This window comes from Gymnogyps californianus, chromosome 27 (genome assembly GCF_018139145.2).
Source record: "Gymnogyps californianus isolate 813 chromosome 27, ASM1813914v2, whole genome shotgun sequence".
NCBI classification, from domain to species: Eukaryota; Metazoa; Chordata; class Aves; order Accipitriformes; family Cathartidae; genus Gymnogyps; species Gymnogyps californianus.
The window spans coordinates 4,855,404-4,870,161 of NC_059497.1; the positions used below are offsets into that span (position 1 = coordinate 4,855,404).

Below are 14,758 nucleotides of genomic sequence, written 5' to 3' on the forward strand. Positions count from 1 at the left end.
AATCATCCCTAGATGATAACACGTAGTTCCCTATTCGAGCTGCCCCAGATATCAGGGGCTGATGCAGCGGTGAGGAGCCTGTGAAGAGCAGTAGAATAAAGCGATCTGTTACGTCTCGTTCTGTTCGTAACAGGTTTAACAAGTCTGAAGTTGTTATAGTGATTTAAGGGGCAAACGCTTCATTGGAGTTTTTCTTCAGTGCCCCTGAGTTAACTCCAAAAGCTGTTTTTCCAGCATAAAAGCATCAAAGGGGCTCTCCTGTGTATATCAAGGCATATCTGGATTTTAATGGTAATATTTGGCTTCTCAGAAATAAGCTCCCTGCAAAGGAGCTTGTGTTTGTGTGTGCGTGAGGGAGGTGTTGGAAAGAGAGCGCGCTGCGTGGAAAGGTTGGCCGACATAGCCTGGTGTCTTAGGCACACTTCCAACCTCCTAGTTAACGTACGCAAACCTACCCTCCTGCTTGGCCGCCTTAATTTCGAAGCGAGGAAGCATGCATTTACTCTAAACAGAGCTGTTCTGTGGGGTTCAGAGCCTGGAGCTTGGTTGGGGATGCAGGGTGTTATGCCTGCGGAGCTGCAGAACGGCAATGCAGATCATTGTCCGAAGCAGCTGGATGCTCTGACCACCTATTGTTCTCGGAGGGGATGGAGAGAAGGGGAAACCCTGTTTATAAACCCTCTGGGGTAGGATAGCTGTAGCTCTCGGCAATATCTGGTCATCCGAATGCTGGCATGCGCATGTGTGTGTATATATATTTTTTTTTTTTTTCCTCTCAAGACAACCTTGCTATGTCCTTGGGAATCACTGATGCTACATGCAGAGACTGAGAACAAAACTTCTGCATTTATAATGATGGTAAATATAAGGCCTTTTCAGCTGTAGGTGAGGTTTTACTAAGCCCCTTCCAGAAAGCTCCAGTAGCATAAAGGTGCCCCTGAACCTGGGTGAGTGTCACGCTAATGGAGTGCTGCTCAATTTTGTGCTTTCTGAATGAAGCTTCCTTTCCCTGCATGCAAATGAGTTGCTGCAGACAGCTCGTGTTGCATGAAGCTGTCTTTTATTTTGGTGATAAAAGACCCTGGGACTTGTTTAATCGTCCTCTGTCTCTCTCAATGGACTCGCTGGCTCCAAACTTCAGCGTTGGCTCTGGGGAGGAAAAACCGGAGAGATTAATATGGACACCACGGCTTCACGTCCATCAGGGCAGGGGAGTGGAAACGAAGCGCATCAGGGCTGGCTGCGGAGCGGTGCCTCTGCGGGGCCACGCGTGCCCTCCGGGGAGAAGGGTCCCTGGTGGCTTCCATGCCCGGTACCTGGCACCACTGTCTTCACAGAAGATGTGGGACCTGTCCATCTCTGGGTCTCCTGCTGGTCATGCGGGGTGGCATCAGAGGAAAGGAGATATTTTGCATCCCGCTCATGCATCAAGCCATTAGATGCTTCTGCCGTGAGTGCTGTGAGGTGGGGAATTACTGTGCAGGACTCTGGTGTCGAAATGTCCTCTGTCTTGCCAGCAGAACGAACCTCAGCATCCAGCATGTCCTCCAAGCTGGCTTGGCTTTTACTGGCCTTCTACAAACAAATACCTTTTTCTCCACTAATCAGAACTCAGTCACTTGGGATCGTTTGTTTTAAGATAAAGTTCTGTTTTGGAGTAAATTGCCAGTTGCTATGTTTTCGTGGCTGCCTGCCTGCGTGGAAGAGCTCACCACTTCCCCAGCCCCGGGATGACTCTCAGCCGCACCCAGCTCCTTTTTTCGGAGGTTTTTTTTTTTTTTTGGCAAAACGTAGGCAAATGTGAAAATAAATCAGTGTGCTTCAGTCCTGGTAACCGCTCTGCAACTCCTTCCCATCGCATCCCTTGTTTTGGGGATTAATGAAGGACACTCTCCCATCCTTGCAGCCTTTCCTTCTCCCAAAGTATTTCAGCTCTGCAATAGTTTGTCTCCTTTCCTGGTAGGGTTTCAGGGCTCATTGGCCAAAATACCTTTATAGCATGGAGCCAGCTACCCCTCTAGATTAGGAATAACAGATATGATTGTATTAATTTAGGAGGCAAAAGCATTTTGCAGTTTTATTTCTGTGGGTTGAAAAAAATAAAATAAAAAAACCCCACCCCACAACCTGTTCAGAGACGGATGCTTGGTGCTTCAGTGGAAAAAAACAGGTTAAGCCAAAACAAATCAGAACTGAGTGTTCAGGCTACAACTAAGTCTGAACTGCAGCGCTATATTTAAACATGGTATTTTTGTATTTTAATAATTAACCACTGGGAAAGAACAGCCTAAAAAACTGTAGCGTAGGCTATTTTCAAGGTATCTTCTCTTCCAGCCCCATCATAGTGCCGTAGAGTGCAGCTGAGGACCGGTTGCCGAGGACAGGGATGCTTTAAAGTGTTCATTCCCTCTTTAGGTTTGTGTCCTTCCCCTGTATTATCTTTGCAACCTCTTAACAGTTAAATCAAGATGATCAGCAATAAACCGATGCTTGAGTTGGCATGTGACTTGGGAGAGTGTTTTCTTCTCGTGGAGAGCCGAGGGCATGAAGCAGGATTTCCCTTTGCATTAATTGTAAAACAGTTTTGACTGTGCATAACCGTGACTGCCTCTGGATCAAACCAATGTTTAGCAAAGGATGGGTTGTGAAAGGTAATCCTTTGCCGTGTGATTACTTCTTTACCATTTAGTTTTATATAGCACAAGGCAATTCCCTGCTTTTGAGGAAAAGTTCGTGGGTGTTTTAGCGCTGAAGAAGCACCTGCAAGTCCTCACCGCTGCGTTTTGACTGCAGAGCTGTCAGTTCTGGGGTCTGAACCTGAAAAGCATCAAGTCCCCCTCGTATTGGGGGAGGGCGGTGCGATGGAAACAAATGAACTTGGCCTGGCACTCAGAGTTAATTTGCAGTTTGAATCTGGCTATGGAAAAGGGATGCAGGGAAGGAAGCAAATTTTTCACGGTGTCAGACCATGGCAACCTGCCCTGGGCAGGGGAACTCATCCAGTCCATCGAGAGCAGAGTGGGTTGCGATCTGGATTCCTGTCGTCCTCTTGTCTGCAGCTTTTGAGCACTTGTTACCTCCATGCATGGGGGAGAAGTTGTTTTTTGAAAACTCTTACCTACATTTAGAGGAAGTGAAAAGATGGAGAGAGTCCTTTTATCCTGCACCATCCTCTCCAGGGCCATAGTACTGCAGTAGGCATTGCTTCTTCCTAGTGAGAAACACAGCAGAGGAGCTGACCTTTCTTAAAATCAAGTTAAAACTTTCTCTTGTCCTTCATCCTGCATTGTGAAAGAGCAAAACTGCAAGTGGGTAAGGGTGGAAGAGGGCATCCAAGCATGGAGCGCGGTGGGGGAGGGCAAAATGCTGGCTCTACCGATGCAAAAATGCTGGGAAATAAATGGGATTTTTTGTAACAAGCATCTGATGGGAGGGAGCTTACCTGGCTCTTGCCAAATAGCATTCAGAGTCGTAGCTCTGACCAAAGAGGGGCTGCAAATGTGGGGTTTGAATCTGCCACGGAAACATGCTCTTGTGCTCTTTGCCTTTCCCAGCAGCGCCGGCAGCAGTCCCCGCACGTCTTCAGAGCTGGGTCCCGGCACAGCGTAAGAGATCTGCAAAGCGCTTTGCCTCTGTTGCTGGGAGACAGTCAGAGGGAGCTGGGGCTGCTTGAACAAACACGCTTTTCTCCTCGCCTCCTCTCTTCCCTCCCTCCCCACCTATTTTTGTTTTCCTCTTGGTGACTGGTTATAGGAAAAGCTTGGCTGGAACCAAGTGATTCTTGCTCCAAATGATCCCATGAGACTAAAGAACCTCACAGGCTTCCAGCTCCGCTGAAGTAAACATCTTTCAGATAAAGATCCCAGACAGTAGGTACAAGAGTGGCTCCAGCTTAGAAATATACCTTGTAATGAAGCTAATTGACATAAATCTTCAAAGCTTAATGCCCTTAAACTTCTGGAGCTTGGACTGAATTGACCTCAAGACCCAAATTCTGCAGCGAGCCTTCAGGGTTGTGGCAGTATCCCAGAAATCCTGCCGCAGCTCGGGTTTGATGCCTGCCTATGGAAGTGAATAAAACAGTCAGAACCAAAGCCCTTGGTCTTATTTGGAAATGAGGCTTGTTTTGCACCATCCCTGTATTTCCCTCCAGTCTTGCATGGCCTTTATGTACTGGTGATACATAAGGGCACCATGAAATTTCAAGGCTTTGCTGGGGAGCGTTTGCTGCTTCAGAGGGGCAAAAACAGATAAAGCAGGTGGTGCTTGCCGAAATTGGTGACTGGCAAAAATGTGCATCGGGAGACCTAGGTTACCTCTGGGTTCCAGTCAGTAACCTCTGCTGAGAAATATGAGGCAATTTCATAAGTTTTCAGTTATTTCACATTGTCTACAGGCTTGAGCAGAAGCTGCTGCGTCGCTCACGTGTCCCTCAGGCTCCATCACAAAGAAATGGAAAAGTTCTTTAAAACCGAGCCCATGGAGAGGAGCGGGGCTGGTGGAGCGAAGGTGACTGCCACAAACGGAGGGAAACAGTTAAAAGGCATAACTAGGGTAGAAGAGAAACTCAGCATCACAAGGCAGGCTTTAAATTCTGTTTTTTCCTCTTAACTGGTTCCAGTTTAGCTGATCCCACACTTCTGTTGCTGATACTGCAGAGTTGCTGATTTACACAAGAGCCTTAGGTTAGCTGAGAAAAAAACCCCAACTTTTTCTTGCAGTTCTCAAAGCTATGTTTCTAGGGCTTCCTTATTCAGCCACAGTGAGTCTGAACAGCAAGATCAGATGACACAATGACTAGCCGTGTAATTTTTATCTGCAGCAACGGCTAGTGATGTGAGCAGTTGCAAAATAAACCACCCTGTCTGTGTTTGATTTTTGTCCTTTAAGGGCTGCCTCTGTCCACTTGAAATTGGGATATTTTTGTCTTTTACTTGGCCTCATCCTTTTTGTAGTGCATCGTTTTAAACTTGAGCTTAAAACACAAAATCCCATTTCTTGTACAGCTAGCTTGCGGTTTTTGATTAAAGTTCTGAATGACTTGTCTTCTGTAAGTAAAACCTTTCATGTCCCAGGCTATCATATCGATTCTCCTTTTTCACAGGAGGGTAAAAATGACACAAGGGATCTGATCACTCATCCTGTCACCCTGTTAGCGACTGTTAACCCTTGTGTCAGCGTTTAATGGTGTCTGGCCTTTGTCCGAGACCTGCACGGCTCCGGCAGCCCGATGGAGAGCCCGGCGCTGGGGTCAGGTATCTCCCAGCTCTTTTAGCAAAGGTCACGTTTGAGTTCTGGTTGTGTCCAGGGGCAGAAGAGCGACGAACGCTTTTGTCACACGTACTGCAGGGCAGCGTGCTGATGGCAGGACCTGTGCATCGAGCGACTTCAAAACCCTTCCTTTCACTGAAATCTCTTTTTAGAACATACTTCACTTTTCTTCCATACATGGTTGAATTCTGAGGGTGGTTTTTTTTTTTCAGGCTGGTCTTCAAAGCTCCCGGTAGGCTAGCATTAACTATATTTCAAGCCCTGTAGAAGTGCTTGCCCTCATGGTTTTCTAGGGGCAGAGGATCCACATCCTTTAATGACTCCTCTATAGATCGCATGAATGCCTTCTCCCTGGTGAGATTTAATGCTACAAGTGCACTGCCTGTCTGCTCCCCACAAACAGGAAGGACTTTATTGGAGATCTGACTTGGCAGGAGCCTTTTAAGACACTCTATTTTTTTGTTTGTTTGTTTGTTTCACCGAAGAAAACCCCTCCCTAGTGGAGCTCAGCTTCAAGCTGCCGTTGATTTTGTATGCAAGTTAAACTCCCAGCCCCTCGCAGCGTTTCCAGGAGCCCTGCTCACTGGCCAGGCGGTTTTGGGAGCTCATGCAGCTGCACCAAGCAAAGCATCGCGCTGGGATGCAGGCAGTGCAAAGGCGGCTGGGGGATGAGGTCCAGGAAAACTTGGACTCCTTCCCCAAATCTATACTTAAAAGACTAGGGAAAAAAAAAGTCGTGTAAGAGTTGGAGGTTTATTCCCCCCCCCACTCTGTTGCCAGTCGATGTATCGCCTTTGCATTCAGCAGCAACCGCTCTGAAGTGCATCGCAGGAATATTTTCTTGGGAGATTTCTGTTCAGGAATCTCTCACTGGGGGCTTTTTTGTTTGTTTGTTTGTTTGTTTTCTGCTCGGTTATAGATTGAAGACTGGGGTAAGCATCCAGACCTGAGCCTCTTAAGTGTCTCATTGCTCTTTGGAAAATAGTGGACTTTAGTGTTTTAGATTATTGAAAATTCTGAATTGACTAACTGAGGTGCAATTTTTCAGGTCTTTCATCTTAACAGAATTAACCTAGTAATTGTCACTGTCAATTTTCAATTGCATTAGGAAGCCTCAATTTGCAAATTCTGCTCAAGAATTGTTTTTGAAAAGTTTCTATTCTTATTTAAGAAAGTATCCTGTAGGTTATATGAAAATTGCACCTTGCATTAATTTTTTTTTTTGGTGGCAAATGCAATCGTTTATATGCACCTCTTAAGTGGACTTGAAAAGACACCATCTCAGGCAGTAGCTTTTACCTTTTTTCTTAATTGCATGAGGTTTGCCGTGACCTATTGACTGTGAGTCGCTTAAATCAGGGGATGAAATTGTCTTTAGCTCCCTCTCCTGGGTAGTTAAGGCATTTGCCCCCATGATGTTGCTGCTTTTGCAAACTTGATCTATTTTCAAACTCTTTCTAAGCATCTCTGCTCTCAGTGGCAGTGGTGAGGAGTACAGCATACATGCACAGGATTGGGAATTGTGATGGTTTAAAAAAACCAAACCAAAACAAAAATACCCAGCAAAACCCAGACTGAGGTGAAGCCAAGTTTACTTGCTGCATGCTGTGAAAGAGTTAGTGAGCTGCATTTCTCAGGCTTTGCTGCTGGTGAAGGTGGGGCTGCATGTTTGTGCAGGGTGAGCTGAGGAGTTTGGGGTTCCTTTCCTTCTCCCTAATTTTGTGCTTCAGAGGGACGGTTTTGTTGGAGCTGTTTATTTTCAGGCGCTGGCAGGTTGTGGAAGGGAAGGCTCTGTGGAGTCCCAACCTCTCCGCATCCCTTCTGAGTCATCCATCCTTACGAAGACTTTTCCAGGCAAGGTGTTAAGGGTACCTTTTCTGGGTCAGAGGTATCCTAACATCGTTTCCTGGATTTCTTCGGTAGTCACATGGCAGGTGAAATCCCAGGGCTGCCTTTAACTTTTCCTGAGGCTTTATGAATAATGCAGCGTGTGCTTTTTTTTTTTTTATTTTCAGATTGAGAAAATCATGAGTTCCATCGGCGAAGGCATTGACTTTTCTCAGGAGCAGCAGAGGATCTCAGGTAGCGTACCCAGCTCGTGTGTGTCTGTCTTGGTTGTGCTCTGTACAAAACCAAGGTACTGGCTCCTGCGTGCGGATCTTTTTAACCTGCTTTGGCTCCTAGAAGGGAGAGGAAGGCTCTGGCACAGAAGGAGCAGACCTCGGCTTCCCGGCGTAATGCTCAATACTGCTACCAGCAATCTTAATTCAATACTCCCCTAGGTAGATTCATTTAATTTTCTATAATGCAGCTGTCCTTCCCTCCCAGCAGGCTTCTGGGGGAAATGGGCTGGGTGAAGAGCATTGCAGCTGGTACCCCCAGCCTGATGGGAAAGGGCAGGGACCCCGATTACCCCAGTGTTGATTAATACTCACCCGGTGACAGCAGCGTGTGTGTGTAGGGGGTGTTGTTTCTTGTTGAAACTGCCTGTTTATAAATTTGGGGGCTTAGCGTTACTATTTAGGATATGGTACATTTTGAGGTGATGTTTCGCATCTTTGAATAGCTTTAAACAAAGGCTTATTGCTGAGAATTGTGGAGGTTTTATTAGGGGCTTCTGATAACTGAAGTGACTCCTTATAGTCCTTCCCTTTAGGTGCAGATGAGAGTTACTGGCTTGTGTGGGTGGTCTGGGATGCTTCTTGTGCTCTTCTGCAAGCTCGCGGCAGTAAAATCAGCTCCGGAGCGGCTGGCTCATTGCCCCTGCTCACACAGCCCGATAACCACTGTGTTCTGATACTTAAAACTTCACAACTGGTCTTTGCTCAATGTGTAGGAGGAAGATCAGGTTTTCTGCACGTACGAAAAAAATCTAATTTGCAGCTGAAAGATGGTGTAAGGACTCCAGGCCAGTATCCTAGGGATAGAAAGCTCTACTGATCCTGGCTCCTACAATTACTGTTGTTCTCGACGTAGGCTCTGAGAAAGTCGAACTGATTGCTTACAGTTCTCTCCTGCCTTTCAGAATATGTTTGTCTCGAGTTTCTGTTCTTCTCTGGTGGATAGCAACAAAATTTTCTTTAAGCAGTCAGTCTGAAACAGAGCCGCTGCATATTTGTCTTCTGGCTGGTCTCACAGTCCCCACAACAATCTTGCTTTTGTTTCAAATACATAATGCAGTAGCAAGATGCTCTTTCTTCTGGCTTTTTTTTCATTATGTAAGTGTGGGCCTGTCCCTTTGGAAATGAGCAGAACCTCTCTGTAGCCCTCCACATTCTAGTAGTTTGTTCTTTAAGGCTCACAAAATCCTTTCAGCCCTGGGAGGATAGGATGGGAATTTTGTATTTAGAGTTGTACATCAGAGTGACTGTAGCCAAGATATCAAATATCCATGTTATCTCCATGGGAATTCACCCATCCCAGCTGCATGTTCACTGCTGGGCACGTTTGGAAATAAAGCTGCTCTGCGGGCACGACTGGGACGGTTTTCCTCTGCGTAAGAAGGCAGCTGATGGGGAAGCTGGGGCTCGGAGGGGCTGTCTGGCTCCTGAACGGGGGGGTTCAGTGTACGTTGAGTTGCGTGAGAAGGTGTCCTTTAGAGGCTGTTTGTATTTCACAGGTTAAGGAACGTTTCCTGGGGACCAGGAACACTTGAGCAAAGCCTGTGCGGGGCGAAGGGTCCTGCTCAGGCAGTTTGTCTTAACTGGAGCTTACCAAGGGCCAGGTTTTAGTTTGGTTGCAATAGAATAAGGTGTAAAGAGCTGCTTCTGCCCGCCAGCCTCTAAAACAAACCGTCCGGAGTAGCTGGAGTGTTGCAGCGATTTTCCAGCCAAGCTACTGTTTTTCTGCAGCCCATAAAATGTTTTTTGCGAGAATATTTTAACACTTTTTCTCCAACTTTCCACCTGTAAAACTCTAGATGCCCTATCATTGCTTCAAATCAGATAAAACTCATCACAATTTTTTTTCTATATATTTCACCTACATACTTCTGTGACCTTGAAGTATGTAGTTTTATTAATTTTCCAATAAAACTTTATAAATAGTGTGTGAGATGATTTAGTTGTGCATTTTGTCTTTGCTTTTTCTAATTTCCTTAAAACAAGGCGAACAAGGAATTGTAGTGTCATTTAGCTCATTGATTTTCCGCAAACAGAGCAACGTCCTCCTCCAGCCATGTTTGCAACTATTATAACTCTTATCTCCGCAATGCAGCATCAGAGCGATGGGAGATGATCCTGGGTTAAAACCCTCTCATTTCCATAAATGTTGTAAGTGGAGGTGGCTGGGGTGTGGGCAATAGTGAACCCTGTGCCGAGTTTGTGTTCAGGATCCGGACTGGAGCAGCAGAGAGAACCAAGTCTCGGTTAAAAATCTTCCTCCATTGCTCCTGCAGTGACCTCATTGCATGCCTTGGCTCCGCACATCAAACAGGATCGTTTTGCAGTTTTATAAGCTTTCACAGGAAGTTTTCAATCCTTTTTTCCCTATACTTTTTGTTTCTTCTTTTGAGGAAAGTAGGTGTGAAGGGGAGGTGGAACTAATAGAGGAAGGGTGCTTTGGTACCGGTGCAAATGTCCCTAGACATGTCTCCATACTGTTCGCAGACTGGGGAAATAACCTACCCCTTTCGCAACAGACTGTCTCAATGCTTCTACATTTTCGAGCTGCTCAGGAGGTTTATTTTAATTCTTCTCTTCCTGGGATGCAGCTTCACTCTGGAAACCAGCAGTTTGTTAAGGAACTCGTCCTCTCTGCTGCTGCAGGCGGAGCCATGGGTCCTCGGGAGCGTTGTCTCCCATATGGAGCAGAGTCCATGGCCTTCAAAGGAGGAGATAATTGCTTGGCTTTAATGGTGCCTTTTGAAACGGAGCTGTTTGTAGTGAGACACAGCGTACAGAGCTTGATTAAATGGGTGCCGATGAACTCTGCTGTCTGGGGACTGAAGGCGCCTAAATATCATGTACTGCTCAAGGGTTTTAGAAAATCTACATCTTGAAAATGTTGTCGTAGGAAATGCTTTCTGATGGTGAGAGCAGTTCAGCTGTGGCAGTGCTGTCCTCTGAGATACTTCCTGGCTTACCAAGTGCCACCATCCCAACAGCCGGGAACAGTCCTGCCCGTTTGGGGACACGGCCTTCTCCCAATGCCTTTTGGATTTCTCTGGGGGGAGGATCGTCCTCCCCGGCTGCTTCTGTTAGGGCAGTGGCTGTGCTTAGAGCAGGACTGGGGTGATGCCAGTTGCGGGTCAGCACGGGTGTCGTGGTGGCCGTGCCCTTTGGATGTGGTTAATCTGCCACATGCTTCAACTTGAGTGATGCTAGGCTTTTTCTGAATATGCCTGTGGGTATCAATAGCCACTAAACAAGGCTGCTTGCATGACATGTGCTTCCCCCCTGTACTTTAAGCATGAATTCCCTTCTCTGCCTTTAAATCAGGAGCTAAACCAACAGCAGAACTCGAGAGCTTGTTTGCCTTTACTGCAGCGTGATGGAGGATGCTGGAGAGCTGCCACTGCGAGGGATTCTGTCCTTCTAAATCCTTCACCTCCAAACTGCTGCATCTGAACTGCTCCGGGTGGGCAGCATCTCCTCTTGATGAGATGCTAATATGTATCCGCACACGCCGCTCACGCTTGCCATAATAAAGCTTATCTCGTACCCATTTGTCACTTGGGTTTTTGCTTTGGTGAGGAGGAATCCACCGTGCATTCCCAGTGGGAGTTGAACCTGTGCCTGCCCTAGATGCTATGTACTGATTAGGGCTTATGTTTTCTAGGGTCAAATGGCTTTGCGGAGGGATGTGAAACGGTGTGTGGTTTTTGGTCTAATGCAATGGCAACTGTTTAGCATCCTGCTTTAAGACGAGCCCTCCCCTCCCTGAGCCGGTCCGTAGCTGTAGCAGCGCGTGCGAGGGATCGATATCGTTAGTGAAGAGGTCTAACATGGAGGGGAGAGGAGGAGCCAGCACTTCAGCAAAAGCTGCCGTTGTGCAGGGAGTTTTCAGCAAAATGGACACCCGTCTCTGGAAGCAGGCAGACCCAGGAGCTGCCTTGTCCTTAAGCCGGGTGTTTTCCTGCAGGCTGTGCTCTGTTACGCTTGGTTTGGGATCCCTCGTACGCAGATCAGCTGCTGTACATGTTCTCTGTTTCTCCTTCCTTTCCTATAAGTGCAGGTAGCCAGAGAGCAGGCAGTGCTTTGCCAGCCCCTTGCTGCGAAGATGAAGGGTGTCCTGGCGTGCGTGCACCCTTACGTTTTTGTTTTCTAGCAGCGTTTAGCTTTTGCTCCTCAGGACTTTGCTAGGGCTGTTTTAACACTTTGGATCATATCACAAATGTGCAGGGAGCTGCAGGGAACATTCCAAATGCTCTCACATCTTCAGAAATGGGTGGACTTTGAGGATATCGGGGCTCCTGACTAGTGATTCCAGAAACAAAACTAATTTGCCTGGAAAGGTAAAATGCCTTGCTTGGCAGTTGCTGCGGAGATAAGTATATTTGGAGTCTGTTTATACAAGCAGGTATTACATAGAACTGACTTGTGTCTAGGGAAAGCAGGGACCCTTGGAGTCATGCTGGAACAAGCCCAGGCCCCGAGACGCTTCGTTTCAGGTCCCTGCCATGCCCCAGACTTCCCATACAAATTGGGACAAATAGCTGGTTTCTGTACCGTAAAGCTTTCCTCCATAAAACAGGGTAACAAAAGTTCCGTGTCTTGCCACGGTGTTATGGATGAGCACATTAAACTTCTGAAGCCCATGGACGATAAGATAATTAGATGCATCCTGGCATCGTTGTAGAATTTGGAGCTAGAATCTATTTCTTGGCCAACAGGTTTGACCCTCTGATTTCCTGGTAGAGCTTGTAAGAAAATCTTCCAAATGTATTTCCTGAGGGTGGGGTGGTATAGGCGGGAGGAAAGGAGAAGTCTGTCGCTGATCCGTGTTGGTAAGTGCTTTTCAGAGGCTGAGGAATCAAGGAACATCGTCTCTTAAAGGATACCGGATTCCACCTAACCTTTGCCTTGAAGGTTTTTTTGGCCTGGAACAGACGTTTGTGTTCAGTCTGTGTCTCTCTGCATGTGTGTTTTGCAGTCACACATTTATTTAGCGCCAGCAAGCCACTTCTGATCATCTTTTCCTTCCAGATGTGAGTCAGAGGGGTAGGGGAGTACAGGTCTCGCAGCAGAAACTCAACCCCACTGCCCTGCAGCGTCTCATCTCACTGCTGGCTTTGAACAAGAAACCTGTGTGGTGCTCGCTGGGTTACAGTGATTTGTCAGGCAGCGTTCCTCTCCTCAAAAATAGAGGAGATGAGTGGTCTCTGCTCAATAAATCAGCTTGATGCAGGCAGGAGGCATGCTGCACTGGACAGGGAATGCATTTGGGGCTTGGTGAGTTAATTCTGCAGTTGACTTGAGACGTGAGGAACGTGCTTGGTGTTTTACTTGACAAAAGAGGGAGAAATTTGTTAGCAATCTGCATTTGGCTAATTGATCTTAGTTCCAGTAAAGTTGGATGCTGGCTATATTTCTTGCATCTGATAGCATTAATGACTACATTCTCCTTGCCTATCCATCTTGCCTAATGCACTGCCTGAGTTTATAGCCCCCCTCAATGGATTTAAGGACTTTCGGCTGATGATCATCCCCAGTTGTGGCAATAACTGCCTGACTTGGTTCTCTTGTGTGCTCACTTTGTGCGTGGACAGTGATTTCATCAACACTTGCTTGGACTTGCAGTTTTTTCTTCCAGGTGGAGCTTGGTCGCGTGTCTTCAGGCCACACCAGGTCATGTTAAACTGTTATCAGTTTCCATGAGCAAACAGGGTGATGCTTTTTGTCCGGTGTGGCCCACGTACTTATTTCGTCCTCCAGACAGACTCGAACTTTGCACTAAAAGTCATTAATAAAACAACAACTTATAAAAGGACGTTTCCGAGCCCCGGTAGCCCTCTCCCTTTCCTGTTCTCTTTGAGGCATGCTGTGTTACTTGAGAAATGCCTTGCAAGAGGAACTGAATTGCTTGGCTTGCTTTCTTTGCAACTTTTAAATACTCTAATTATTTCTAACTACACTCTATTGACTGTTTCCCCCTCCGCCATCTGCAGACCTTTTAAAGGTAGGGTTCCTAAAACGTGGAGCGTAAGGAGAAGGGTGGTGCTGAGAATTAGGAGTTTGTTTCAAGCAGAAGTTGTGACTGGGCTCTTGCTGGGGGAGCACAGTGACTGGGGGTCACTTGTTCTTGTGTCATCCTTGTAACATGCAAATATCAAGTGTATTTTGGGCTTCTTTATTTTCAGCCTAGGATGTTTTGGGCATCTGTTCTCTTCTTTTTCTTTTTAAAGGAAACCCATCCGTTCCCCTCCCTCCAAATTCCTGTCCCCCCTTCATTTTGTCTTGATTTGAAGTGGTTTTAAAAACAGAAAACCCGCACTTGGTGTCACTGTAGGTTTCCCCTTTAAAAGCAGAAATACATTTATGAGTGTACAAAAGGCTGAGTAAATAATTTTTTAAAATGAAATTCAGGAGCTCAGAGGAAGGAACTGCTATGGTTTCATTCCCCCTGCCAATACCCCGACTGCTTCCAGAAATGCTGTAGTAGGCAGCAAGCAGTCTCCTCACCTCTCTCTCGATAAATTAAATACAAGCCAGCCACAAATCACTTGGAACTGTCAAAGCAGACCTGTAACATCATTTTTTGAAAACCCAAGCTGTGTAGTCCATCATCAAGTAAATATTGAGAAGTCAGTAATTTCCACTAGAGAGTTACAAAGCTGCTGTCTCCCTCCCCTCTCCTGCAGCTTCTGCTGCGAAGCCTGCTCGCTGCTTGTACAGTGGATGGAAAAGCTGGGAGGGGTAAGAGGATGAGGAGAAGGGAGGGACAGGCAATGCGAGAGCAGGAGACAGGACTGAGAGTGGAACGGCAAGCGTGGAGCTCGCTGCCTTCAGACAAAGCACGCCGCTGCAGCACTCCGCAAGGACGCACAATTGCTTGGTGAGGGGACCCGGCTGCTGGCGGACCGGCAAGGATCGACGGAAGAGAAGGATGGAGACCCCGGGCGAGCGGGAGTTTGTTGCATAAATTCCAGGTTTAGATGCTGCCCTTCTGCACAGGCTGTGTTAAGGGAGGGAGACAGAAACCTTTTGTGATCTCTGCGTTTCTCGTGCTGCAGCGTGCACTAGAAAGACTGGCCAGCTCTCTCGAACTCGCCGAGCGCGACTCGCCTGGCAGAGGAGCTTTCCTGTGGACCAGAGCAGCAGGATCCCTTACCCCAAGAATTTCCAGATAACACCGTGAGCTCTGCGTTGTGCAGCCATTGCAGCGGGCGGGGGTGGGAAGGATGGCTTGGAAGGTACCAAACAGCTTCAGCTGACCTGAAGGTTCAAAGAAAGCAAACTTGCTTTTCCTGATCGTCTTTTTATTTGCATATACCCTTGAAACAGATGTGCTAAGAAGCCTGAAAAATTCTGCCTGTCTTGCATAGCAA

At 46.9% G+C, this 14,758-nt stretch overlaps 1 protein-coding gene across 6 annotated transcripts in view; it reads left to right on the forward strand.

The window, feature by feature from the left end:
• ANKS1A (ankyrin repeat and sterile alpha motif domain containing 1A) overlaps positions 1 to 14,758 on the forward strand; it is a 105,173-nt gene that overhangs the window by 64,501 nt on the left and 25,914 nt on the right. For all 6 annotated transcript variants that reach the window (XM_050911566.1, XM_050911567.1, XM_050911569.1 and 3 more), the window contains one exon: positions 7,287 to 7,353. In XM_050911566.1, the coding sequence (XP_050767523.1) occupies positions 7,287 to 7,353 (67 nt within the window). The remainder of the gene's footprint in view (positions 1 to 7,286; positions 7,354 to 14,758) is intronic.